This window comes from Meles meles, chromosome 15 (assembly GCF_922984935.1).
Source record: "Meles meles chromosome 15, mMelMel3.1 paternal haplotype, whole genome shotgun sequence".
Classification (NCBI taxonomy): Eukaryota; Metazoa; Chordata; class Mammalia; order Carnivora; family Mustelidae; genus Meles; species Meles meles.
In genome coordinates, this window is record NC_060080.1 from 30,057,704 (window position 1) to 30,084,658 (window position 26,955).

Here is a 26,955-nt window from a genome sequence, read left to right on the forward strand (position 1 = left end):
TGCAAGCACCTCAGGTAAGAGAGGGATGGCTCGAGTTAGGCGTCCTCACTTGGGCTCAACAGAGCGCGGAGTGGGACGGGAGTTTGGGGGCCTCGCCAAAGTTCTGGGGTCATACGGAAGAAGGTTGGGTGTCACTATATCCATTCAGCGGGAGGACGCGGGACAGGCCCGAGTGTTTCCGGGTCGCAATGTCGCCACGATCGGGCGGTGCGGCCTGCGCTGCCCGCTCGAGTTGGGTGCGGGCCGCGCGGGAGCGTCCGGGCAGGCGGGAGAGCGCCGGGAGTCGCCGGGAGCCGCCGGGGTGTGCACCGAAGACCCGGGGGGCGGCGAGCCGCGAGGGCCTGAGGATCGTGGGTAGCCAGCCTGAGGCAGCTCTCGGAATCCTAGCTGGTGCCTTGGCTCTGGACCGTGGGAACCTGGAAAAAGCGCTTTAGCTGATTAAACCCCGGGGTGCTGAGAGACCTTGCTCTCCAACATGCCGAGTGCGAGAGACCTTGCCCTTTGATAAGTCATTTTGCCTGAGAGGCTGAGGCGCGTCGATTTCCAGCTGTAGCGCACAGACGAGGCATTTTCCGACGCAGCATTGCACGTTTAAGCTTGTGCACCCTGAGTCCGCTTCTCAGCCCAGTGTGATGCGAACCCCATGACACACAGCGCCGCTTTTCTTCGAGCCCGTTCGAAGACTGCTTTATTTCCTTTATGTATGTACGTGTGTATGTAAAGTAGGCTCGACGCCCGATGCGGGGCCTGATCATGGGACCCTGAGATGAAATCCGTGGTTGCCCTGACTGGGCCGCCCAGGTGGCTCGAGGACTGCCTTGTTTTAAATTTCACCGAAATTCCATCCTTCTCCAAAATCCGGTCTAATCTTATTCTTTCTCTGCCACCTAGTAACCCAACTGTGTCGTGGACAGGTATGCCTTTGGTGGTCTTTATCAACCAGGCTTTATCAATCGTTAAAAACACCTTTCCTGAAGCTGAGGGACTTGTAACGTAAAATGTGTATATATGTATTTTTAAAAGGTAAATGCTGTAACAGTGTTATTTGTACTTTATTTTTTGAACCCTTAACCTCACCTCCCAACAAAACAAAACCAGATTTTACTAGGATTCCTTATACTGAGGACATTGCTGCAGGCACGCTTTATTTTTGACTTAAAATTTTTTTTCACCTATTGCACATTAAAAATTTCCCCAAGAGAGGTCCTTGTACTGATTATGACTTACTCTCTGTCAGGTACAGCATCGTAAACAGCAAAACAGTTCCCACCCACTCACCTGCCTTTTGGTTATATGTAAGTTCTTTTTTAGCTCCCTCTGCTTCATTTTTTTTTTTTTTTACGATAAAACTAATAAAGTTTTAATCTTTTAGTCCCCAGGGTGATCACATTATCAAAATGAAGGAAGGGACACCTGGTAAAGAGATTAATAGGATAATCCTACAAAAATAGGGTATTTAATTACCCCACTCTCAGGCATTGTGAAAGGGAGTCAAGAGGAAATGGCGTAAATGCATGGTGGTGAGCAGACAGCTGGGACTATAGAGTATTATAGATCTTACTGTTTCTGCACAGAGGTCAGAGAACAGTATGACAAGGAGCATACATTGGACAGTATCAAAATCCTGAGATTAGAAACCACTGGTTTCTCCTGTTGTTGGGATTATAGGGAGGCAGAGTAAGAACTTGCATTTACATTTCATAGATTCAGTACGAGTCATATGCTATTTTTTTTAGCTTACTATATAGCCCTTTCCCTTGTTCAGCTTTTATGTTGGAGGAGAATGAAGACTCAAACCCTCTTTTGGATTAGCTTTTATTTTAGTGAAAGGAAGAGAGTCAAGATCTAACATCTAGTTTGCCACTTACTGGGTGATGGTGGCTAGTTTTCCTCCTAATGTGGTCTAAGGGCATCTTTTTTTTTTAAAGATTTTATTTATTTATTTATTTGACAGAGAGAGAGATCACAAGCAGGCAGAGAGGCAGGCAGAGAGAGAGAAGGAAACAGGCCCCCCGCGGAGCAGAGAGCCCGATGCGGGGCTCGATCCCAGGACCCTGAGATCATGACCTGAGCCGAAGGCAGCGGCTTAATCCACTGAGCCACCCAGGCGCCCCTAAGGGCATCTAGTACAGAAGTCATTTGGAGTTGCTTGCAAATGCACACATTATTGGGATGCTAACCATAGACTTGCTGAATCACAATCGAGGGACTGGGGAACTGCAGGTTTAGGCCCAGAAATGTACATTTTTAACAAGTCTTTTGGGTGATGTAATTAGTTTGAAAATACTGTTAGAATAGCAGCTCCCCAGAACAAGTTGGTTTCTTTAACTTTATATAAAATGCTTGGGCTGTGGCACATCGTTCAAAATATGTTGTATAAACCTCCAGCTATGAAACATATAGAATCACTTATAGAATAACCTTACTTTTGTGGGGTACTTTCAAAGAATTTTCACATATGGCACCCATTAGATCTTATCTTAATTCCTAGCTTGGCTAAAAATAATGATTTACCTTATCAATATTCTATTCTTAGACAATTAAAAATCTTAATTCCATCATTTGTTAATTCTTTTTACAGTGCTTTTATCAGTTTCATTTCCTTTTTGTGCTTTTTCCAGTGGTGTCTTTGGTTCATTGTGTGGGGTGGAGAATGAAAACTAGGATTGTGGGACATATCAAATACAAATAAGCATACAGTAACTTTAGGGTTTTATCCCTAAATTATTCAGACTGTAGGAATGAATTGGAGTTGCTTTTGTGTTAAAGGTACTCACTTTGTGTATGCTCATTCAGGTATTTGTTATTGTTACTTAGGATGGCCCGCACTATGGAACCAGTGGCAAAGAAGATCTTTAAAGGAGTTTTAGTTGTTGAACTCTTGGGTGTTTTTGGAGCATATTTTTTATTTAATAAGATGAACACAAGCCAAGGTAATCCTAATTCAGTAGTTAATGTTTTCTAGAGGGGTGTGCAGTTTGCTAATACATTGAGATACTAAACAGCATTTTTAGAGAAATTGCTTCAGTGTATTAGGCATTTTGGGTTGCTGGAGGGGAGGGGTAGGGAATGGGGGCCTAAATGATGGGCATTGGGGAGGGTATGTGTTGTGATGAGCGCTGGGTGTTGTGTAAGATTGATGAATCACAGACCTGTACTTCTGAAAGAAGTCATACATTATATTAACATGAAATGTTAACCTTTTTGTGGACGTAAGAAATTTGGTGTTAATTACTGTGGACTTAATGATTCTTCTCCCTAAATAATGTTATTTGTAGATTAGGGAAAATGTTTCATTCTTGGATTTTATTAGTCTGGGGCACAGAGCAAGTGTCTGGTCTGGCTTAGTTTGGGAACAGGGTGGAAGAAATTCAGCCTGCTGCTTATACCTCATTGTTTCATAGACTGAGAATTAGTGGTAGAGCTGAGTTGTCAAGTAACCAGTTTCAAAAGCGATCAGAGTTCCTCCTCTGCTATCAATAACTGAGTACTTAAAACCTTTCCCATGCCACCAGCTGCCACTCAAAGTGCTGTAACACATTCTGGAGGGAAATTTTATATTAGAGCCCTCAACTTTTAAAATGAGGAAATGCTGCTTTTCTTTCCCTAGAGCAGGTAACAGTAGTCCTGGGGGTGGTGGCCATCTTTGAAACTTGTCATGTGTCCTAAAGCACTGCTCTAGGATGCTCAGTCACTTGTGAAGTATAAGTGTATAAAAGAAAACATCCGAACAGTATATAAAAACAAATTCAAGTTTCTAATTCCACAGCAAGGTAAAATGGAATCCAGTATGTACTCCAGTATTCCATTTTACCTTGCTATGGAATTATGAACTAGACTCTACCCAGTTTTTGAAGCTGATCTCAAATTTCATAGTTACGTAAGAGTTATAGAGTAACATGGAAAACTTACTTTTCTAAATAAATTACCTCATATATATAGGCCAAATTTGAAAAAATCCAAAGTAACTATGGGGGGGCAACATGCAAGGTAAGTGCAAATTACACCCAGTGCAGCAGAGAGTTCCTGATTACCAGGACCTTAACACACATTTCTTATCTATAGGATTAGGATTCTTATCTATAGGATTATCTATAGGATTTAGGGTCTCATAGACCCTAAAGCTAATGCTAAATTATGGCTCCATGTTTTAGTATGATGAATTTCTAGTCATGTCTAATTTCAAGACCTTTCTTTCATCAGATTTCCGGCAAACGATGAGCAAGAAATTTCCCTTCATCTTGGAAGGTAGGTTTTTCTTTAAGAGTATAAAACAACTTTTTCAGGTACCTTTTAAATTAAGGAATTTCTTTATAACCAATTAAGGGTTAAAAGACTTTTTTTTTTTTTTTGGTGATGTCAGTTTCCAAGAAAAATTACTGTTTATCCCTATTTTAGCTCTTTCTGAGAACACATGGTGGTGGAGATTCTCTTTTGGAGATGAGTAGTTACTACCAGTGGTTGAAAACTTTGGAATGAAACATGTTTGAGGTGATGGTGACAAACCACAGCTTAAAACTTCAATGTGACCTCTGATTTGCTAATTTCTTGGAGCAGTTTCTTTGTCCAATAGTGGTAACTGTCCACCTTATGAATTGTTGTTAAGTATTAAACAAGATGACATTACATAATCACTTAGCACAATAATCTGGTATAAAGTAATGCTTAATAAATAGTGCTTATTACAATAATCAGTACAGATGCTGGAGGGCTTGTCCATGAAGTATATATCCTATTTTTCATTTTACCATGTAGAAATAAGGAAAAGTGGTTTGATTTCTCTCAATATAGTTTAATTTTAACACCTTTACATGATTTTATAAATGACAGCTCCATTTATTTATAGTTTATTACAAATCCATTGAACAGTCTGGAATGTATGGAGTCAGAGAGCAAGATCAAGAAAAATGGCTGAATAGCAAAAATTAGGAGTAAGTACAATTTACTTTATAATTAGAAAACTCATTTTCTTTGCTTTTTAATTTTTTGACTGGTTTTCGGCCTCTTCTTCTTGAAATTTTTCTTTTTCTTGATGATACTTTTCACATCTCTGTTGTGTAGCCAGTCATCGCGTTCAGCCTCCCATCTAAGCTGTTTGTGACCTTTGTGAGGGAAAAGAAAGATGAGCACACCACACTGTGGACTCCTGGCCCCACAGAAGAAAACACAAACTACTGGTCTGCCATGGCTCAGTCATTTCCCATCTATTATGCAAATCCCCTGCCTTCATCTGTTGTTTTCCTCTGGCATTTATTGTTAAAGATTACTGTTTAACAAATAAAAGACTAGGAGAAGAAATGAACAAAATGCTCTGAAGATTTTATTTCTCCTGAACACTTTCTTTGGCGAAAGAACAGAAGCCAGTAACTATCAATATCAGAATTAAAATGTCTATAAAGTACTTACAAGGTTACATAGCAAATTCCTATTATATAAAAACAACCTGCCTACATCAAAAACTAAAGTAACTGCTTAAAGTAATTACTATTTTTATTGCTGTAGTCTAAATGCTTTTTAATCCTATATGCTGCACAGACAGAAAGAAAAGCCATACCTTCCAGGTCATAAGGAACCATTTTATTGATCCTTACTAAAAACGGTCCTCCAAAAAATACTCAAATCTTCAGAAGTTCTGAGTTAAGGCCATTTAAAAACCTCCATAAAAAAATTCAAGTTACTTGGGGCACCTAGGTGGCTCAGTTGGTTAAGTGTCTGACTCTTGATTTCAGCTCAGGTCCTGATCTCAAGGTTGTGGGATGGAGCCCTGCACCTGGCTCTGTGCTCAGCAGGGAGTTTGTTGGAGAAGCTCTCTCCCTCTGTGCAGCCACCCTCCCCAATCAATCAATCAATTATTCTAGTTACTTACTTGCATTATCTTTGTTAGCCATGGCATTCATGCCAATGTTATCAAACTTGGATCCCATGTTTTCATCCAGTAGGTGGCCAAACTTAAACAGAGATACATTTATTAGAAAACTCAAAACAATATGGAATAGTTAACTTCTTAAAGCAGTATATTAGTCTTACCTCCTCAGCAGATACAAATAGGTTGGGGTCATTAAAATTTCCTTTTTTTTTTTTTCTTGGTCCTAAAAAAAAATGTAAGCCTAGATTACTGAACTGTAAATCCAATGATTTTGGAAAAATGCATTAAAAAAATCGAAATATAGTTGACACACAATGTTCCATTAGTTTCAGGTGTACAACAGTGATTCAACAATCTTTTAACATGGTTCTGTTACAAAAAGATTGCATTTGGGTTAAAATACAGAATTACAGTTATCTTCTAGCACCATTAAGTAGCTAGTATTTAAAGACAAATATAATGTATTTGAGAGTTAGTATCCTAATAAAATTGCTGAGATGACAATAGTGTCTTCCTGCCTGCCTTTCAGATTTGGAACCACTGCTCAAGGTTCACCCTTTTTCACAGTATCAGCCAAGACTGATTACAAACTTGACCATGGTTGAATTTTGGAATACTTAAGGCAAACTGTAAGATCTAATTAAGTCAGAGGTTTTATTCTTTGGTCTGTGAAGAAACTGATGGAGGGTATGTTTTTTATGTTATAAATGAAATTTTGTCTAGACTTCTCAAAGTGGTTCTACTTATGGAAAAACCACTTAACTTGTAATTCTGAACATATAAACTTACAAAATAAACTAAAACACCTATTTTTAATACTTATTAAATTTTAATTCACACATTTAAAAATCACATTATCTAAAAATATATTTACTAAGAATACTGCTTTTATCCATTTTCACTTTTCCTGAAACAATGTTATTCAAATCCTGTGCATCTACTAGGGCCATTTTTATTTTTTATTTATTTTTTTTCCAGTTTATTTTTTTTTTTTTTACTAGGGCCATTTTTTTTTTTTTAAACTAGAGCCATTTTTAAAAACAACTTTAGTAGGGAACATGTTTGAGGTGATGGTGACAAACCATACATCGTAAAACTCGGCTGTTTTCACATGTATAATTCAGTATGTTTTAGTAAACTTAGAGTTGTTCAACTATCATCACATTGCAATTTTAAAACATTTCCATCAACTCCAAAAGATCCCTGGTGCCCATCTGCAATCATGCGCCCTCTCCCCAAGAGGGCTTTGTCTTTTCTGGCTAGTTCACGTAAGTGGGATCATATGATGTGTGTGTGGTCTTCTGTATCTGGCTTCTTTCACTTAACATAACATTTCTGAAGCTCATCCATACTACAATCAGTACCTCATTCCATTTTTTGGCTGAATAATATTCTATTACCTATTCATGAGTGAATAGACACTGGGGTTGTTCCCACTGTTTGGCTATTAATAGTGCTGCTATAAACAATCATGTAAAGTCTTTGCATGGGTATCAAGCCACTTTTGATAAAACAGTTTCTAGAGCCTTTCATTTTAAATTTTGTGTATATTATTAAGGAATTGCATATGATGCTATTATGGAATATTTTCTCTTGAGTTAAAATTCCCATTTGTATAGCACCCAGAAAGGTTTTTTTTTTTTGGCTTTCATTCATCTTACAGGTATATAATTGTTAATATCAACTAGTAAGCACAGTTAATATCAACTGTAAGCACAGTTCCTGCCTTCTTAAAGTTGGCTTTAGGTTTGTTTATTCATAATGATATCCAACATTTATAAATGTAGGGTGAACACTCTTACCGCCCCAATTTGTCAGTGTTTCAAATTCCTTTGGCCTCCTTTTGTTTTAACCAATTCTGTCAGGTATCCTTTAATCTGCATCTGAAACTACTGTCAGCTGAGATCTGACATCTTTCAGGCTACTGTCTTCTGAAATAGTACTTTATTATTCAAATAAAGTCACTGAAACAGCATCTTTTAATATGACAGGTTCAGGAGGACTTAAGAATAAGGCAACATTTCTTTCTGGAGATGAGTTTAGGGAAAACTTTGTCTTATATTTGAGCATATGCTACTATTAAAGTGTCACCGTACATTACTCAGTGGAAGACAAAAGCTGAAAGATAATGTTATAATTTATATATCAGGTAAATCATCTAATTAAGAGGACTATCACTGTTAGTATTTGAAAGAGCTGATAAGTTTTGCAAGTATAAGTGTCTAACATTCAAAGCATGAAGAAAAAGCAAGTCTGAATTTATCACAGATTTCAGGAATGAAATACAATGTTTTCTACATTTTTATCAAAAAGCTAAAATTGGGGGCGCCTGGGTGGCTCAGTGGGTTAAGCTGCTGCCTTCAGCTCAGGTCATGATCTCAGGGTCCTGGGATCGAGTCCCGCATCAGGCTCTCTGCTCAGCAGGGAGCCTGCTTCCCTCTCTCTCTCTCTCTCTCTCTGGCTGCCTCTCTATCTACTTGTGATCTCTCTCTGTCAAATAAATAAATTTAAAAAAAAAAAAAAAAAAAAAAAAGCTAAAATTGTCACCTGATATAGTACCTTTTTCTTTAATTAGCATCTTACAAGTGTTAACATTAAAAGGCATCATCTGTTATGATACTTTAAAGATTATCTAGAGATATTTAAATGAGAGGAAGAAGTTATGAGGAAAAAATAATGAAGGTATTATGTGGGAAACAACTTTCACATATTAAAAACACAGGAAACCGTTGTTATCCATCATAAAGGCAAAACAAAATTATACTAACCAATTCAGAAAATTTTCCAAAATGATAACAAGTAGTAACTTTCTCAGAGGCACTGCTTAGGTTTAAGAGACATTTTCTTACCTTGAAATGATCCAGCAAAGTCAAAATCATTTGCCCCTTTTCTCTTGCCTCTCTTTGTCCTCGTTTTAGAGCTGACTTCATCAAGTTCTGTTGTGCCCCCAAACAAAAACAAAACAAAAATAAAAACACACTATTAAGCAACTTAAAAGCAACAGAACTGCTATAAGGCTAAGATAAATGATGAATATTGTGATTAACTTTGAGAAATAACTACTTTCTAACAATAAAAAAAGGGTAACTTAACAGCTCAACAGGTATTGTGCAAAAAGCCTGTTAATTAAAATAAAAGCTCAAAATTGAACCTCTATTCAATTCCAAATAAGAGGAGGAAAAGATCCTATTTAAGTTTCTAGCCAACCTGATTATTAATTTGAATACAAAGTAATGTTTACAAAATGCCTCAACAGAAAAACTAGCTTACAATGAGGAAAAAAGGAAAATATACTTTTTTGACTTGTATTTGCTTACTTGGGGAAAAATGCTTACTTGGGGAAAAAAAATGCTTACTTGGAATGCCCTCACTTTCATCATCCAACACATCCATGAATGTTCCTCCATCTTCATCAATTTCAGTAAATTCTTCATTCATACTTCCTAAAGAAACTTCATCATCATCCAAGTTGTCAAGCTCATCATCACTGCCTTCTGAATCTTCATCTTCTGGGTCTTCCTTTGCACCTTTTCTTTTCTTTTTCATGTTGCTGAAGAAAAACAACATGTAGTAGAGAACATTGTTTTCTAATGTGGTTTTAGTGATTAGCAGGGTATTAGGCTATTAACAAAGTTACAGACAGCCTAGAACCTCTATGCATTATTGAAGTCTACAATGAAAATACTACCTCCATTTCCCAAGCTTATTTCAATAAATTTCTCCTACACATCACAGAATCCCGTATTCTACTGTTCTGAGGAATACAATTTAGGAACTGCTAAGAAAATAGTCTTTTAAAAAATAAGACTTAAAAGTATTTTACCTGGCAAAATCAAGGTCATCCTTTCCAGAGGTGAAACAATTATCATCTTCAAATGTGTCTGTCAGAGAACAATATATAAACTGTGAGATAATAGCAAGGAATAACAAAGTTGACAAGTCTTCTGTCTGAACCAATTAACAGTCATTCTGCTATTTATGATGTGTAAACACCAAAAGGATGTTTTGTAAATCTGACTACTGCTTGTGTTTTATTAATCTACATAAGCCTGTGAATATACTGACCTTAATTATTATTATTATTTTTTACGGACCTCAATTAAATTCCCAAACCAAAATGGATTCCAGTTAATTTCGGCTCCTTTCTACAACTCTTTTATGGAAAGAGGGTAAATATCAAAATGATATTTAGCAGTTGCAATCCTTTTAAGTGCTTATTTTTAGTAGATACAATGTGCAAAAAAACTCAATGTAAGTTTTTCTAATTTCCGGTTTTTTGTTTCAGCCTAAATAGAGGTTACCATTTTATAGCTCTGTGGATCACAAAGATAAAACAGATGAAAGAGCATACTGCTGATACCAATAGTGCAAGGAAATTAGGAACAGTAAAAATGGTTTCTCTTCTATAAGAGATTACGCCTTAAGAATGAATACACGCCACATAAATAGAAACGTATTTTTCCCGTGAACTGTCCAGCATAATCCTAAATCTTTCTGGAGCAAGTGTGGGTGAACTACCATATGCCACCGAAATATTTTTTAGTCCTTCATTATCATTTGTATGGTATTCTTAGCTAAATGATTTTTAAAAACTAAGATACTCTTACCACTAATATTCCATGGTTCTCTAAGTGGAAAGATTATTTTGCAGACAAAAATTAAAATTAAAAACAAATTACCAATCATTTTTTCAAACTCATCATCATCCACATCTTCTATACTTTCTTCATCTGCATTCCGTTTTTGTTTTTCTTTAACAACAGCAACTTTTTTATAATACCTGAAAATACATGCATGTTACATATTTTATTTTTTAAGATTTTATTTATTTAGACAGACCGCGTTGTGCATGCACATGAGGTGGAGGGGAGAGGGAGAGAGAATCTCCAGCGGACTCCCTGCTGAGCACGAAACCTGACGTGCACAACTCAGAGATCATGACTCAAGCAGAAACCAAGAGTCAGGACTAAGCCACCCAGACTCCCTTATAATAATTGTATTAAATGGCCCATTTGGTATAATCAAAGCACCTATGACCAGTGACACAGACAAGTGTAAAAACTGTTAAAATTCTGTTGGATATAAATGACTAAAATTTTTATTATAAACAGAAGTTTTGAATTAAAATAGCAACTTCTGAATGTGAAGTATAATAAATTTCAAGGATTTAGGATTTAGTGCATAAAAAACACTTCATCTTAATTAAATGACAGTAAGAGTGTCAACAGCAATGACCTAAGTGTTAGAAAAAAGGCAAAAATGTGGCTCTAGATAACATCACAATATTTTATCAGACCCATTCTAATACTGGGGTAGAGTAAAACTTAGCATTCTGCAGATGGGATCATACTCTCAAAATTCTTCACACAATATATTTTTAAAAAAGCAAATAGGGGCGCCTGGGTGGCTCCGTGGGTTAAAGCCTCCGCCTTTGGCTCAGGTCATGATCCCAGTGTCCTGGGATCGAGCCCCGCATTGGGCTCTCTGCTCAGCGGGGGGCCTGCTTCTTCCTCTCTCTCCCTCTGCCTACTTGTGATCTGTCAAATAAATAAATAAAATCTTTAAAAAAAAAAAAAAGTAAAAAATAAATAAAAAATAAAAAAGCAAATAAACAGAATTAACCAAACAGATAGCAGTAAGAATACTAGTAAGTTTAGGAGTTCCTATGTAATAGCACAGTGATTTTTGGTAATTCTGCTTTAGAGTCACATTTTGGACAAATTATTCATGAGTTGCTTATCATAATGTTAGACTGATAACAGATTTAAAGCCTGTAAGATAATTACTATATTAAAAAAGAAATTAAAGATTAGGTTTTATAAAGTCAGGAGTCATAAAATTTAAGCTACATTATTAAAAACACCCACAAGTTTTATTTAAGTTTCAGTTAGATATCTTAGGATTAGCAAGCCGAATGATTCATAAATTCCTTTTGCAAAAAAAAATAAGCTGACACACTATTTAAAAAAGATTTTATTTATTTGAGAGAGCAAGAAGCACAAGCTGGGGGGTGGGGTGGAGGGGCAAAGGGAGGAGAAGCAGACTCCCTACTGAGTAGGGAGCCCGATGTGGGGCTCAATCCCAGGACCCTTATGATTATGACCTAAGTCGAAGGTAGCCCCTTAACCAACTGAGCCACCCAGGTGCCCCAAGTGACGTACCTTTAGATCTTTTCAAGACTGACCTATATTACTGAAGCCATTTTATGGAATCTAAAAATTTAATCTTTTTGTCGTAAAAATTTAAATTTTAATAGTTTCCCAAATGAAACTTCATTGAGTATATTACCTGTAGAAAAACAGTTCATCCACTGGTATTTGACTTTCTTCTTTTGCAAGGAACTCCTTACTATTCACTAGGAAAACAGATTAAGAAAAAAAATTTTATTGAAGTAATCCTTTTTATGTTATCCAAGCTCATAAGACTACATACTGCATACCTCCAATTATAAAGTCTCAAAATTTAAGGAAAGGGGACAGAAGGGATCTTCTAGTGCAAAGGACAGTTTCTGGAAAAGTCTAAGTGCAGAAGACCCAACATTTGAAACTGTTTGTTGGCTACAATGACATACGTAGCCATCAGTGCATCACAGTGAAAGAACATGGTTTTCATTGTCCTCCAACCACATCCAGGACCCCGATTTTAAGAGAAATAAAATTAAAGAGTTTTCTTAATAATCACTTTATACTTATCATCTCAGAGAAAGAAAGACAGTAACACCTGCCATTCTGGAACAGGAAGTAAAGGTAAACAGAATTATCCACAATTTTACTTAATACTGATGAAAATCAAGGAACAAGAACATGGAACTACAAGAATATTTTCTCTCTTCACAATGAAAATTTCTAACTCATCTTGATTAAAATTGGATTTGGCTTCTAAATTCTAACTCTATAAATAAACTTTGGGTAAGTCCATTACATCTCGGGATCTCTGTGAAATAAATCAGTTGGAAATTAAAATATTAATAAAGCACCAATTAATCCTAGTCTCTGAATGAAAAGGAGTTGTGATTTATTATATAAAGAAATGTTTGCTCTGAATACATAAACAGTCAGATACACAAGATGGGTACTCAATACCCATAAAAAGTTATCAACTCATTAAAATGATGCTCTGTGACAAAACTAGTTGTGTGTGGGCTTTCTGCTGAACCCTTAAGAGACAGCTTAAGAAGATCTTTAACTATAGGGCTACCTGGGTGGCTCAGTTGGTTGAGCATCCAATTATGGGTTTCAGCTCAGATTGTGATCTCAGGATTGTGGGATCAAGCCCTGTGTTAGGCTCAGTGCTCAGCAGGGAATCTGCTTGAGATCTCTCTCCCTCTGCCCCTCCCCCTGCTCAACAAACCTTCCCCCCACCCCCCCAAAAAGGGTCTTTAACTGTAAAAGATAGTTATATATATGGGATATGGAGCAAAGAATAATACAATTTGTTACTGACTTGTACTAGTCTTGTGTCAGCTTCAACTGTCGAGGCTTTATACTTACCAGCAAGACTACGAATATCCTTCATAAAATGTTTTCTTTTGGGCTGCATCACAACACTATCTGTATTTTCTGAAATGTAAAAATTAAAAGAGTGTAATATAAAACCTAGTTTTATGCTTATTTATAATAATTAAATAATAATTATTATTATAATTATAATTAAACCAAATAATTAAATAGAAGCATACCTTTGCCTTTATGTGGCTTTGGATTTCGGTATACAAACCGATCTAAGAATCTCATTAATGTGAAGTCCTGCAGTGGGTCCCCTGAATACTGAATATAATTTCCCTGAAAGGTGAGAGGGGAGGAGGACTAAGAACTCAAATTATATATATGCATCCAAATAAGAAAAAAAAAGGAAAAAAATCATCTATAATGCATCAAAGGCACAAATAGGCCATAAATGATCCTTCAAATATCCATCTCATTCTTCTTACTTGAAGAATTAAACACAATCATACATATACATACATATTTTATGATACACTATTGATTTTATGAATAGGTAAACAATACTGTAAGTCATCTATTAACCAGGAATCAAACACTGACGTGGCCAACACAGCAAATGGGAAAAGGGAGGGCAGTCTTTCTTCAGGAGAAAAGCCAGAATGTAATAAATAGCTGTTGCCATTTTCTAATAGCCTGTATTTCTATTCACCACACAGTGGGAAGAATTACCTGCCCTACTGTATTAAACAAGTCACTGGTCCTCTCCACCAGCAGAAAATGTTTATGATTCTATGTGGAGGATAAAAAACACTGTATGACCAATTACTGATTATCTAAAACTAGATTATTTTTTCTTATTTCTTGACTTAGAATATTAGACTTACCTGAAGGATAGTCTTTGCAAAAAGGGCCACAGAGGGATGAAAATGCTCAGATAGCTAAAAAACAGAGGAAAGTCAACTCTTACTATAGTTTTAAATACAAAGAATTAAAACTTAAGCCAATACATTAGAGAAGAGTGATTCTCAAAATTTTGGTCTCAGGAGTGCTTTATACATTTAAAAGTCAAGAACTTGGGGTGCCTGGGTGGCTCAGTCATTAAGTATCTGCCATCGGCTCAGGTCATGATCCTAGGGTTCTGGGATCGAGCCCCACACTGGGCGGAGTGGTGAGGCCTGCTTCTCCCTCTCCCACTCCCCCTGCTTGTGTTCCTTCTCTTGCTGTGTCTCTGTCAAATAAATAAATAAAATCTTAGAAAAAAAAAAAGTCAAGACTTTAGCAGCTTCCTAAGTTTAAGTGGGACATCCTATTGATATTTACCTTATTAGAAATTACAACAAAAATCTTCTCTTCAGGGACGCCTGGGTGGCTCAGTTGGTTAAGCGGCTGCCTTCGGCTCAGGTCATGATCCTAGCATCCTGGGATCGAGTCCCATATCGGGCTCCTTGCTCGGCGGGGAGCCTGCTTCTCCCTCTGCCTACCTCTTTGCCTACTTGTGATCTTTCTCTCTCTCTCTCTCTGACAAATAAATAAATAAAATCTTAAAAAAAAAAAAATTTTCTCTTCAGTTTTTATTTAAGTAATCTCTATACCCACTGTGGGGCTTAAATCCATGACCCCCTGGGCAAGAGTCCCATGCTCTTCTGACTGAGCCAGCCAGGCACCCATAATAGGAAATTTTGAAACAACTATTTATAGTCAGTTTAAAATAACAATGAGCCTATTATGTATTAATACAAATGTTTTATGAAAAATATTTTTTCAGAACATACAAGCATTAGGAAAAGAGTAGGAAATTTTAGTTTTGTAAATCTATTTCCTGTCTGGCTTAACAGAAGACAATGAATTCTCATATGTGCTTCTGTATTCCCTGTTACTTTTTAGTTGGAAGTATAAAAAGACAATTTTGCCTCAAACAGGAGGGGAATAGGAGGGTTAACTGATAACCTTTCACATAATTGTGGAATTTCTTCTTTGATACTACACCCAAACTGAAGATTAGTTGCAATATGGAATCTGAAACCACATCAATCAGCTTTTGGTACTTGCTACCAAAAATTAATCAAAATTTATCAGTCTACTATGAATAAATCTTTTTACCATGACTTTGTAATACTGTGCATTTAGGCATTTGGAAAATACTGATGCAATAAGTTATGCAGTTCTTCTGCATGCTGGTTCCATTACAACAAAAGTCACAGTTAGTATCACCACTGATTTTATCAGAGAAGTTTTTATGGGGCGCCTGGGTGGCTCAGTAGGTAAGGGGCAACCTTTGCCTCAGGTCATGATCCCAGGATCTTGGGATCGAGCCCCACGCTGGGCTCCCTGCTTGGAGGAAAGCCTGCTTCTCCCTCTCCCTCCACCTGCTGCTCCCCTACTTGTGTTCTCTGTCTGTCAAATAAATAAATAAAAATCTTAAAAAAAAAAAAAAAGAAAACGTAAGTTTTTAAAATATTGAGAAAGTGTCAAATTCAAGGTAGTGGTTACAAGATCTTGAAACTTTTACTTTGCTCAAAAGCTTGAATTTTATCAATGACAACAAATATTGTTAGCTGTTTTGCATCAAATAAAGATTCAGTTCATTCACTTTCAAGAAAATGTCTCCCCAATACCCAAATCTGAACAACCAGTCTATCTGTCAACCAGTCTTTTTTTAAAAAAGCAGCTGAGTTTACAACCAACTACACAGGACTTTTCCCAAGACACAAGACAACCTCATACTTAGGTATACAGCAGAACTACGTTATGGATTCTTGCTGGATATGCACAAAGACTATGAAAAAGCCATGCAGTTTTGAGTCAAGATAATCACTAATTTTTCCTATTTCATCATTCTTATAGGATATTGGCTTTTTTTCCCTGAAAGTACATGGCAGTGAAGAATATAATGGCTACTTTCCTTATTTGCACTAAGACACTAGCAGTTTTAGCCATCATTTCTTGAATATCATTAGTTCCACTGTCAACAGAGTAACAAAGGCAAATAATGTGCCCTGGTAACACAATGAAAGTAGCTGTGACCCTGCAGACTCATTGAAAAGGTGTCAAAAACCCACGGGAGTCTGTGTGCTAAGATACTTCCTTGCTTTTCCAAAGATACCACAGAAAGTTTATTGGAAATATGAGTTCCTCTAATGCATTTAAAAAATAATTTTATATGCAAATAGTTCTATCATCACAAAACTTCTCAGGGAGATCTAATGCATTAAAACAAAATTTATTTATAGCCATGTATAACATCCTTATTTTGCATCCACGTTATTTAAGGTTTGCTACATGTGAATGTATAAATGCATAAATTTAATGTTTATCAAACACTACAGAAATATGGGTTAGAAAGCATTACAGCTGGGTGACATTCTTCAAATTGCTTCCTTCTGCCACTTAACTAATGTCTAAATAACTAAACTGTATTGATCATATTTATAAGCAAAATGGAAACTTCAAGGTGTTAAATCCATGAGAACAAATACAAATACTAGTGAACTGAGACAATTTAAAATTTACATTTAAAATTACATTACCTTTTTAAGTTCCCAAAGACTTGTATTTTCAGCTCCACAGAACAAAGGATTTCTACTGAATGGATCATACGTGCTTAACTGTTTGCCACCTGAGAACCAAAAAAAATACCATTTCTTAAATGCTTTATTCCTAGCCCAAGAGGTCACTAAAACCAACACCATTAATGTTATAACCAATAACTATAAAATATATGTGTGTGTGTGTGTGTGTGTGTGTGTGTGTGTATATATATATATATATATATATAAAACAGAATTACAATTTTCAACATTCTTAGCCAGGCATCCTACCTAAACATTCCAAGCCCCAACAAGAATTAGATATGGTACCAAGGATAGTATTTGCTACTGAATAAACCAGGTAACAAAAGGTGTCCAAATCTGGGTCAATTAGGTTATAAGGGTTAAAATGGCAATGAGCCTGAAGATTAAATACGTCTAAATTGTTGGAACTTTAAAAGCACTGAATATTTATTACTAAATTATGTTCACGAATAATTCTCACTTGGAACAAGTTTTATGTTATCTTCGAAGAATTTTCAGAACACATTACAACAAACTGTCTACTTCACAATGCACATGTTCATCAACCTTCTAAAGGACTATTCTCAGTTTAGTCTTAAGGGAAATTGATGGATTTTTTTCTGGATGCTACCATACTTCTCTTTTATACTTCACAGGCAAACTGAAGTTTGGGGAGATAAAGTTGACCAAGAGTTCCACAATAAGTTTGAAGAAATGGATCTGGCACATTTCTTGATCCCCAAGGTTTAGTGTGCTTTTCTTTACAGCTCAAATGAAGAGTCTGCATTTCCAAACGGTATCTGCTTTAATTTCTAAGATCAAAATTACTTTAAAACATGCAATGTGTTAATAAGTAGACAAGTAATTCACTATATTAAAAATTTATGGGCGCCTGGGTGGCTCAGTGGGTTGAGCCTCTGCCTTTGGCTTAGGTCATGGTCTTGGGGTCCTGGGATCGAGCCCCACATCGGGCTCTCTGCCCAGCGGGGAGCCTGCTTCCCCCTCTCTCTGCCTGCCTCTCTACTTGTGATCTCGCTCTCTGTCAAATAAATAAATAAATAAAATCTTAAAAAAAAAAAATTTACTTCTAAGTTCCTGAACACATCTGGTTATAAAAGCTCTACTTAAAAAAAAAAGAATATGGAGGACTTCTAAAATGGTATAATGTTAATTTCTATTAAGATCAAAGCGGGGGCCCTGGCTGGAGGCCATCAGTAGAGCATATAAACTTCAGCTCGTGAGTTCAAGCCCCACACTAGGTGCAGATTACTAAAAAACCTAAATCTTAAAAATAAAAAAAGACCAAAGGAGAATCTAATTCCTGTTTAAAAGTTCGAAAGAACAACTGAAAGATTTAAGAAACTCACCTTTCAAATTATCAAAGTGTACCCAAGAAGCAGACTCTGATTTTTTTGTTTCCATAGCACTGTCTGACACAGTTCCTTCTGTCTCAGCTTTTTTTACTGTATCTGTTTCTTTTTCTGCATCAGTGAATTTTTCTGTGTCTTCATCATCTTCTATGTCAATAAAATTCTCTTCATCAGACTCCTAAAACAATGGTTCAGTAAATCTGCATTAATCAACTGGAAGTCTGTATTCAGTTATATCAGGTAGTTTTGAAGAAGACCCACTTGTTGCTATAATGGTGAAACATGAAAATTCCATCAATCAAATTTATGACACACCATCTTCTTTTTTCTAAATTAATAAGAGAATTGAGTTTTGAGCCACAATTCCCCGAGACTTTGGTACTTTTTTACATGAAAACATTCAGCCCTCAAATTTCTGATTACATAAATAAACCAATGAGGTAGATGCTACTATGTCCATTTCACAACTGAGGAAACAGATTTAAGAGATTCACTAGCTCTGGGGGCGCCTGGGTGGCTCAGTGGTTTAAGCCGCTGCCTTCAGCTCAGGTCATGATCTCAGGGTCCTGGGATCGAGTCCCACATCGGGCTCTCTGCTCAGCAGGGAGCCTGCTTCCCTCTCACTCTCTGCCTACTTGTGATCTCTTTCTGTCAAAAAAATAAATCAAATCTTAAAAAAAAAAAAAAAAAGAGATTCACTAGCTCTGTAACTGTAACTACCTCATACAATTTTAGCGTAGTACAGTTTACTATGAGTAAAGGGGTCAAGCAACATGCCCACCTTGTAGAATTGTACACCCGGGACTAAAATTCAGGTCTGTCCAACTCTAGGACCACACATGTTCATGCTCCAGAGAACTAAGTAAGTTACTGTCATTGAAGCAAAGAAGAAAAATACCAATATATTTCAGAACCCACTCGATTTAAAAAGCAGTTGTAAGATATACCGGATGATCGTCTAGCTGACTTCTTAAACCTGGTTTTGCTTTAAGGATCTCAGACACAAGGTATAAAGCTCCACATATGAATGGTGGCATCTGTTCACAAGTAACTTGAAGTAACCTCTTCACAAAAGCCTTCACCCTGCGCAATACGATGTCAGCTTTCAGAGATTTGTAGACAAGATTAAGAAACATGGCTTGTTTAGAACACATCATCAGTCCTGGATCCAACATCTTCCTGTAAAACAAAAACAAGATCAAATGTTTATTCATAAAATATCTCCAGTAGTAGTATCTCTAGTAGTAGTAGAATCTCTAGTAGTAGTATCTCTACTACAACCACTAATAGAGGCAACTGCTAATATCATCTTAGGAATAAACTTCCTGTTTATTTTTACATCAAGAGACCTAAGATGTAAAATGGAAGTCAATGACCAAAATAGACAGAATGATGATCTTGGGGCAGAGTGGGAATATCACAGGAGAAAGACATTTTTTGGTGGTTTCTTTTCTCCTTTTCAGGAGTTTTCCATTCCCCAGCGTAATTTTTATATAGATCTAGAACCTCACACAAAAGGCTAATCCAAAACCAAATAATGAAAACTGACCTATGAAAGCAGTGGACTGGACCACAGTTCTTACCCTGTAGCTGGGGGACCAGAGGCTTCCACATAATTCTAATGAACACACATGTAGAGAATTGAACATAATTTTTATTTTTTTTTTAAAGTTTTTTTTTTTTTTAATTTGACAGAGAGAGAGAGATCGCAAGTAGGCAGAGAGGCAGGCAGAGAGAGAGAGAGAGAGAGAGAGGGAAGCAGCCCCCCTACTGAGCAGAGGGCCCGATGCGGGACTCGATCCCAGGACCCCGAGATCATGACCTGAGCCGAAGGCAGCAGCTTAACCTACTGGGCCACCCAGGTGCCCTGAACATAATTTTTAAAATTTTTCTTTATCCTAGTTGTTGAATCCTAGAGATGCTCCAACTGCTTTTGCCCTCTAGACATTAGGATATCCAGAATTAACACAATCTTCGGTATATGCTCATGTGCAATACTACTTCTTATTCTAAGCACTTTTGTTAACATTTTCCCATTAATACTAGAAACGGAAATATGTGACCCTGTGAAGCATTTTCATATGGCTCTGCAGACCCTCTCCTCCATTTGTTAGTTCCGTAACTCTGGTGATATTGACATATCATCCTATATTATTCAATATTTGATATCCAATTTTCTATCTTCACATTTAAAATTTTCAACATTTCCATCCATTTTGCAACTCATTTTTAAAACATTTGAGAATTTAGATAGGAGTGTCCCACCATTTGACAGAGAACACATTCTTGAAATTTTTGTAAACCAAATCATGTTTCCTTTATGTTTCAAATAATATTACAGAAATTTTGTTTAAATGATTCTTAATAAAACCAAAAGAAATACTACAAGAAAGCTTAGATGTCATTTGAGGAAATCCATCTGTGAGAGCTCTTGGCAAGCAATAATTTAAAGAACTTAAGAATGTACTCCTCAGATAGACTGTTGTGTTGAACACTGATTCCAAACATGATCCAAAAAGTTCTTATAACCATCAACAATTATAAAAAAAACCAAAAACCCAAGAACAAAAAAAAACCAACCCAAAACTCTTAAGATCCCCAAACCTCTAAATTTTCAGCTCTGGAATTCTTTCCAAACTAAAGTAGCCATTACTTAAGAAAACTGTACACTTAAGAGTTATGGAAAGGACTCTTATGAAAATTTTCTTTTTTAATATATTTTTTTTTTAAAGATTTTTTATTTACTTATTTGACAGAGAGAGATCACAAGTAGGCAGAGAGGCAGGCAGAGAGAGAGGGAAGCAGGCTTGCTGCTGAGCAGAGAGCCCGATGCGGGACTCGATCCCAGGACCCTGAGATCATGACCTGAGCCGAAGGCAGCGGCTTTAATGTACCAGTGCAATCAGCACCATGAGACATCATGAACTCCCAAAGCCCGCAGACCTGGATTTGCTGCCTAACTTGGCCTTGTCATGTCTGTCTGATTTTGCACAAATTACTATGCCTCACAGACTGTTAACAGGAAGTGTTAACAGGAATAAACTTAAGCAATTCATCTGAGTAATATTAATAACAACAGCAGCCAACACCTGCAGAGCACTTAACATGGGTTAACATACACATGAACTCAGTAAAGTCCCAGTTTTGTCATTTTTCAGCTATGGAACCTTGGGAAGTTTTATAATTGTAACAATAACCCTACAGGATAGGTGCACTCCCCTTCATTTTATAGACAAACCGGGCCACAGTAAAATGGGATTAGTCATGTTTACCATTTTAAAGAGGATTAAGTAATTTGTCCAAAGTTACAAAGCAAACTAATGGCTAGGACTCAAATCCAGGCACTGTGGCTTAAGTCCAAGATCTCAGTACAGTATATTTGTCATAAAATATGTTATGTGAAATTATTAAAATGAATAAGTAAGGAATATATAGCTTATTGGCATAATTAAATAGTTCCAAAGTGTTTACATGCTGTTCAAAATATCACCCCTCAATAGGTATGTGTCAGGACAACTACAAAATTCAGTGAACAAAATCTTAATCCCAATAATTAAAAAAATTCCAAAAGTGCAACTCTAACCCTAAGAGACTTTCTTGTTTGCCATCTGTCTTCCTCAAAATGAATGTAAGCACCTCTAGGTGTGGGAATTTTGTTCGGTGCTATATGCACAGCACCTGCAAGTGTCCAGCATATAGATGACATCCAAAGAATTGCTGCTGAATGAATTACTAAATGGCTGTGAAGGACGGGGGAAGAAATACAGGACTGAGGATGTGAGTGAGGGAGAATAGAGTGAAGATAACTTCAATGATATCTGCAGTTCTAATTTTTTAATATTTGAAAGATTTAAAACATACAAAAGAATGTTCAAGTTGAAACATTAGGTGGCAGAAACAGATGCTTTTTTGGGGGAGGGTATTTTTCTGTACTTTAACAAGTTCTCAAAACAAAAATAAAATAATGTATGTATGCTGAGGCGCCTGGATGGCTCAGTGGGTTAAAGCCTTTGCCTTTGGCTCAGGTCACGATCCCAGGGTCCTGGGATTGAGCCCCACATGGGGCTCTCTGCTCAGCAAGAAGCCTGCTTCCCCCTCTCTCTGCCTGCCTCTCTGCCTACTTGTGATCTCTGTCAAATAAATAAATAAAATCTTAAAAAAAAAAAGTATGTAAAACATGTAACATAATTTTCCAACAGGAAAACAAAGATTACTGACTTACTCAAAGTTGGTGTTTAGCAAGTTGCTGAGGGGGGCCTAAAATCCAGTTTTCTAAATTTCTTGCCCCACAGAGGGGCACAATAGGTATTGTGTATTAAATCACATTATTATTAAATTATGTTATTCCTCACAGTCACCTATTGAAGTGGTTATGTACTTACCTATATAATGCTGCATAGTATCGATCTGATATCGTCTGCTGAGAATTCATTACTTGGAAAAGCAACATTAAAGCTTGTACACTGGTATTAAAATTCACAACATGCACCACTTTAAAGAGTGTGTCGACCTGCTCCCTCACTTTGTCGTCACCAGTCTGGGCATAAGGATATGCTCTATTTACTCCTGTTAAAAGGGCACTAAGCATTTTTGATTCGATATTTTTTTTCTTGATACAAGTCCGAAAAAAACAAAAATAAAGAGTAATTAACTTATTAGCTAATTCACTTTCTTCGTGGGAAAGGACCATTTGATTTAAAAAGCAAATTGCATAATACTGCGCTTTGGAGCTGATATTTGAGCGAAAGAGCAGCCTTTCTACTTCACCACATACAACTCCTTTCATATTGGGATGCTTACAGAGCAATGTCTCTAACAGATGGGAGGCTTTCGTGGCTATTCTGTTCTGAGGATCTCCCAGCTTATTTACCACCTGCACAAGAAGAGCCTTTTCTTCCTCAGGTTTATTACAAAGAAGCTCATGAGCTACAACAAGAGCTCGAGTTTTAGTGGCTACTAATGAATCATGGCTTAAAGTTTCTAAGACCTGCACGAATTCAGCCACCAGGTGTTTCAGCTGGTGTTCAAAATACCATAATATTAGCCTTCTATCTCTTGAGTCCCTGTTGCCACTGGCCAACTGTTCTAGTTTGTTGAAGGGATGTTGGCTGAAAATCCGTAGCTTCCGGCTGTCTGGCAAAAGGTCTGTAATGAGTAATTCTTTGAAAGTATCCAAAGCCATGAGGCACTGCTGTTTGCTACCCTTCTTTTTCACAAGGTTCACAAGAGTTTCTACAAACTGGAGTGTGTGAAAAGCATCATCCTGAATAAGAAGAATCATGGCTGCCATCCTGTCCCCTAGTGTCCCTGATGACACAATTGTCTTCATCCAGGTAGAAGAAGCTCCCTTCTGGTTATTTGTCTTATTTTTGAATAAGTTGATTTCATGCTCATACAGTTTCTGAGCCAAGGTTTTGTACTTAGACACAACATCCTGAGGCTGGGGTTCCAAGGAATATTCATTGCTGTACTCTAGATCATACCATTTGCCTCCAGGTTTGAGTAACAATGTCTGTCTCTCAAAAAATTCGAAGATATCCTGTTGTTTATCTTTCTTAACTTTTGGGGTGGCACTGGTGTTCTCATCAGAATGTTGTTCTGGCTTCTTCTTATTTTTCACCTTACCGAGTGATGTCCTTTCACTTTGTGCTGCATTTTGCTTTTTATTATCTACTTTAGATACTCTTGCTTCTTTTTTGCTGGCATTTTCTTTTTTAGCTGGTTCATCTTCTTCAACTAAGAAAGCTTTTGCATACTTGGCCAAACTAAGATTTTGGATAAACGCTTTCAGTTCACCTTGCTGAAGGTCATCGATTGCTCCTTTTTTGCCTCCATCCACCACTTCCTCATTTTCATCCAAAGTAGCCAGCATAAGGTAATCTTGCTGCATTAAAACATAAGAAAGTTAAAAAATAAATTATAAACCCAAAGTTTAGAAAAACTTCAACATTTTATTTGAAATACCTGTATCTTTATTATTTTTTTAAAATACTTTATTTGACAGACAGAGATCACAAGTAGGCAGAGAGGCAGGCAGAGAGAGAGGGGAAGCAGGCCCCCTGCCGAGCAGAGAGCCCTGGGTGCAGATGCGGATGTGGGGCTCTATCTCAGGAACCTGAGATCACGACCTGAGCAGGAAGACAGAGGCTTAACCCACTGAGCCACCCAGGCACCACGAAATCTGCATCTTTAAAATCAATTAAATTCAATTACCATGATATTGCCTGGGTTCCCACCCAACCACCACGTAAATTCTCGATAAGTCAAAGATTCACATGTGAAAAAAAAAGCTGTAATAGGAGAATGCCCACCATAATTAAAATAATTTCAGAGCAAAGAAAACCTTTCCAAATGACATAAAATGCAGGCCCTTAAAGGTAAAGATGGGTAAAACTGTCATTCTCTCAGACGAAAAAACATACAAAAGTCAAAAGACAAATAATAAATTGGAAAAAAATACTGGCAGTTGTCTCTGATGTCACTTGGCATCAGAGTAATTGGGCTTAATATTTAATGTGAAAGTTCCTACACATCAGTTAAGGAAGTGATAACTGAAAGATCTGCAAAGTGTATAAACAAAAGGTTCATAAGGGAAAAGTGATTTTTTAAAAATGTGAAAAGATGGGGCGCCTGGGTGGCTCAGTGGTTTAAGCCTCTGCCTTCGGCTCAGGTCATGATCTCAGGGTCCTGGGATCGAGCCCTGCATCGGGCTCTCTGCTTGGTGGGGAGCCTGTTTCTCCCTCTCTCTCTGCCTGCCTCTCTGCCTACTTGTGACCTCTCTCTCTGTCAAATAAATGAGTAAAATATTTAAAAAAAAATGTGAAAAGATGCTCAACTTCACTGACATTAAGAAAAATCCAAATTAAAACCATGATGCATCCATTTTCTAATCTGTCAGATGAAAAAGATAAAACTGACAGGTGGTGTTGGGGAGACAGTGGGAGGAAGAGGCACTTTCCTACGTGGCTGATGGAAACGTAAACTAGCACCTCTATGGAGGGCAACTTGTTATCTTCAAATCAAAATACAAGACACACATCCTTTGATCCAGCAGTTCCATTTCTATCAATTTAGATTATATATAAGTTCACAAATATGGGAAAAGATCTATTTTCAAGGTCATTTACTGCAGCATTAAAATAGCAAAAGACTGACAACCTAAACATCCACAATAAATGGCTGGCTAGATTAAAACAATGATTTATGCAGGCATAAAACCAATGACATAACTTTATATAATGTTATAGAAGAATCTTTAAAACAGCAAGAAAAAATATACACAAAATATTATACAGTATACTACCTTTTGTGTAAAAAGTAACATACGTGTATGTTTGTTTGGAAGATATAAAAGACACAAAAATACTTCCTTTGGCTAGTAACTGCATGGCTAGAGATAAAGTGGGAAAGAAGACTTTTCATCAAAAGTGAAAGAGGGGCGCCTGGGTGGCTCAGTGGGTTAGCCTCTGCCTTCCGCTCAGGTCATGGTCTCAGGGTCCTGGGATAGAGCCCCACATCCGGCTCTCTGCTCAGCGGGGAGCCTGCTTTGCCCCCTTCCTCTGCCTGCCTCTCTGCCTACTTGTGATCTCTGTCAAGTAAATAAATAAAATCTTTTTTAAAAAAAAGTGAAAGAACTTTTTTAAAAGAACTTTTTTGTAGTATGTGAAATATCACCTATTCAAAAAGTAAATACAACACAAGTACAGGGCAAACTGTGAATCTGCTCCTGTAAATTGCATTTCTCCTGCCCCTACCGCTCTCCCCACCCACAGTCTCAAAAACATGTGCTAAAAAAGCAAGCTAAATTCCCTCACGTACTTGCTCCAGATCTTCTAAGGTTTTGCATCAAACTCAGAGGAAGGCCTGTATTTTACCTCTGATTTCATTTATTACTGTCCCCTTACCTCATTCTGCCTCAGCTACATTGACATTTTTGTTGCTCACAGATGGCTCGCCCACTCCTTTCTTTCCTACAGTTTTCTTCCTAGACATCTCAGTGATGATCTCCCCGATAACCTCATTTAAAACTGTTACGCCTTTCACACTATCTTGTTTTCTTCTCCGTGGCACCACGCAGCATCTGATACACAATATTCAAAAGTTTGATTACTTATTGTTTCCCTTACTTAGAACATAAATTCCAAGAGAACTGAGGGCTTCTAGAGAGTAAACATGTGCTTGAACTGCGTGGGAACAGAAGTTAAGATTTCAACAACACTGGAGTTCAGAACACTGACGCCACGACGTCAGAACCCCAAAAGGTCAGTCTTCGCCGACCTGATGGAGTGCCAGTTATAAATCAGTGAAATGAGAGGGTCCTAACAAAGGCCACACCATAAAAACGTTCAGTTCCAAAGGACTCTTCCTTTGTAAAAAGCAGTGGGAAAGAAGAGCGCGAAGCGCACACTTCGAAGCTGGGATCTGGGTGCAGGACGCTCTCCCACGCTCCCGTTCAGGGGCTGCGGGGCCACTTGCGAGACCACTCCTCGCGCATCTGTCCCCTTGTCCGCGAGTCCGAGGCCATTACCTTGGTGCCTCCGAGCCGTAATACTTCCTCCAGAGAGAACCCATTCTCGGCTTCATCGTGATCCTCCTCGCTGTCCTCGTCCGGATCTTCTACCGCCTCCTCTCCGTGCCAGGGCCGCTTGGCGTGGAACTCCAAAGGTTTCTTGGAGGCCGCCATTACCAGCAAAGCACGCGCGGAAGGCCTACGGTCCCTTTCC

General features: G+C 37.5%; 2 protein-coding genes across 6 annotated transcripts; one reads left to right on the forward strand and one right to left on the reverse strand.

Moving 5' to 3' along the window:
- CEBPZOS (CEBPZ opposite strand) lies at nt 1–17,856 on the forward strand. Of its 5 annotated transcripts, none has more exons than XM_045979517.1 (5): nt 1–14; nt 2,818–2,933; nt 4,204–4,248; nt 4,847–4,931; nt 5,062–5,113. In XM_045979517.1, exons 2-4 carry the CDS (start codon nt 2,819–2,821, stop codon nt 4,927–4,929), a joined length of 243 nt encoding a protein of 80 aa, XP_045835473.1. In that variant the 5' UTR covers nt 1–14; nt 2,818; the 3' UTR covers nt 4,930–4,931; nt 5,062–5,113. The 5 variants fall into 5 exon arrangements, with proteins under 5 accessions (XP_045835473.1, XP_045835472.1, XP_045835469.1 ...); XM_045979516.1 differs by lacking the exon at nt 1–14 and adding an exon at nt 44–914; XM_045979513.1 differs by lacking the exon at nt 1–14 and adding an exon at nt 1,102–1,295.
- CEBPZ (CCAAT enhancer binding protein zeta) lies at nt 4,938–26,950 on the reverse strand. The gene is made up of 16 exons (XM_045979506.1): nt 26,760–26,950; nt 22,615–24,116; nt 19,180–19,411; nt 18,230–18,410; nt 16,839–16,927; nt 14,196–14,249; nt 13,545–13,647; nt 13,357–13,425; nt 12,155–12,221; nt 10,546–10,646; nt 9,690–9,747; nt 9,223–9,416; nt 8,716–8,802; nt 6,028–6,089; nt 5,867–5,948; nt 4,938–5,102 (listed from the first exon to the last, which is right to left on the reverse strand). Exons 1-16 carry the CDS (start codon nt 26,913–26,915, stop codon nt 4,963–4,965), a joined length of 3,177 nt encoding a protein of 1,058 aa, XP_045835462.1. The 5' UTR covers nt 26,916–26,950; the 3' UTR covers nt 4,938–4,962.
- Between the last annotated feature and the right edge of the window lie 5 nt (nt 26,951–26,955).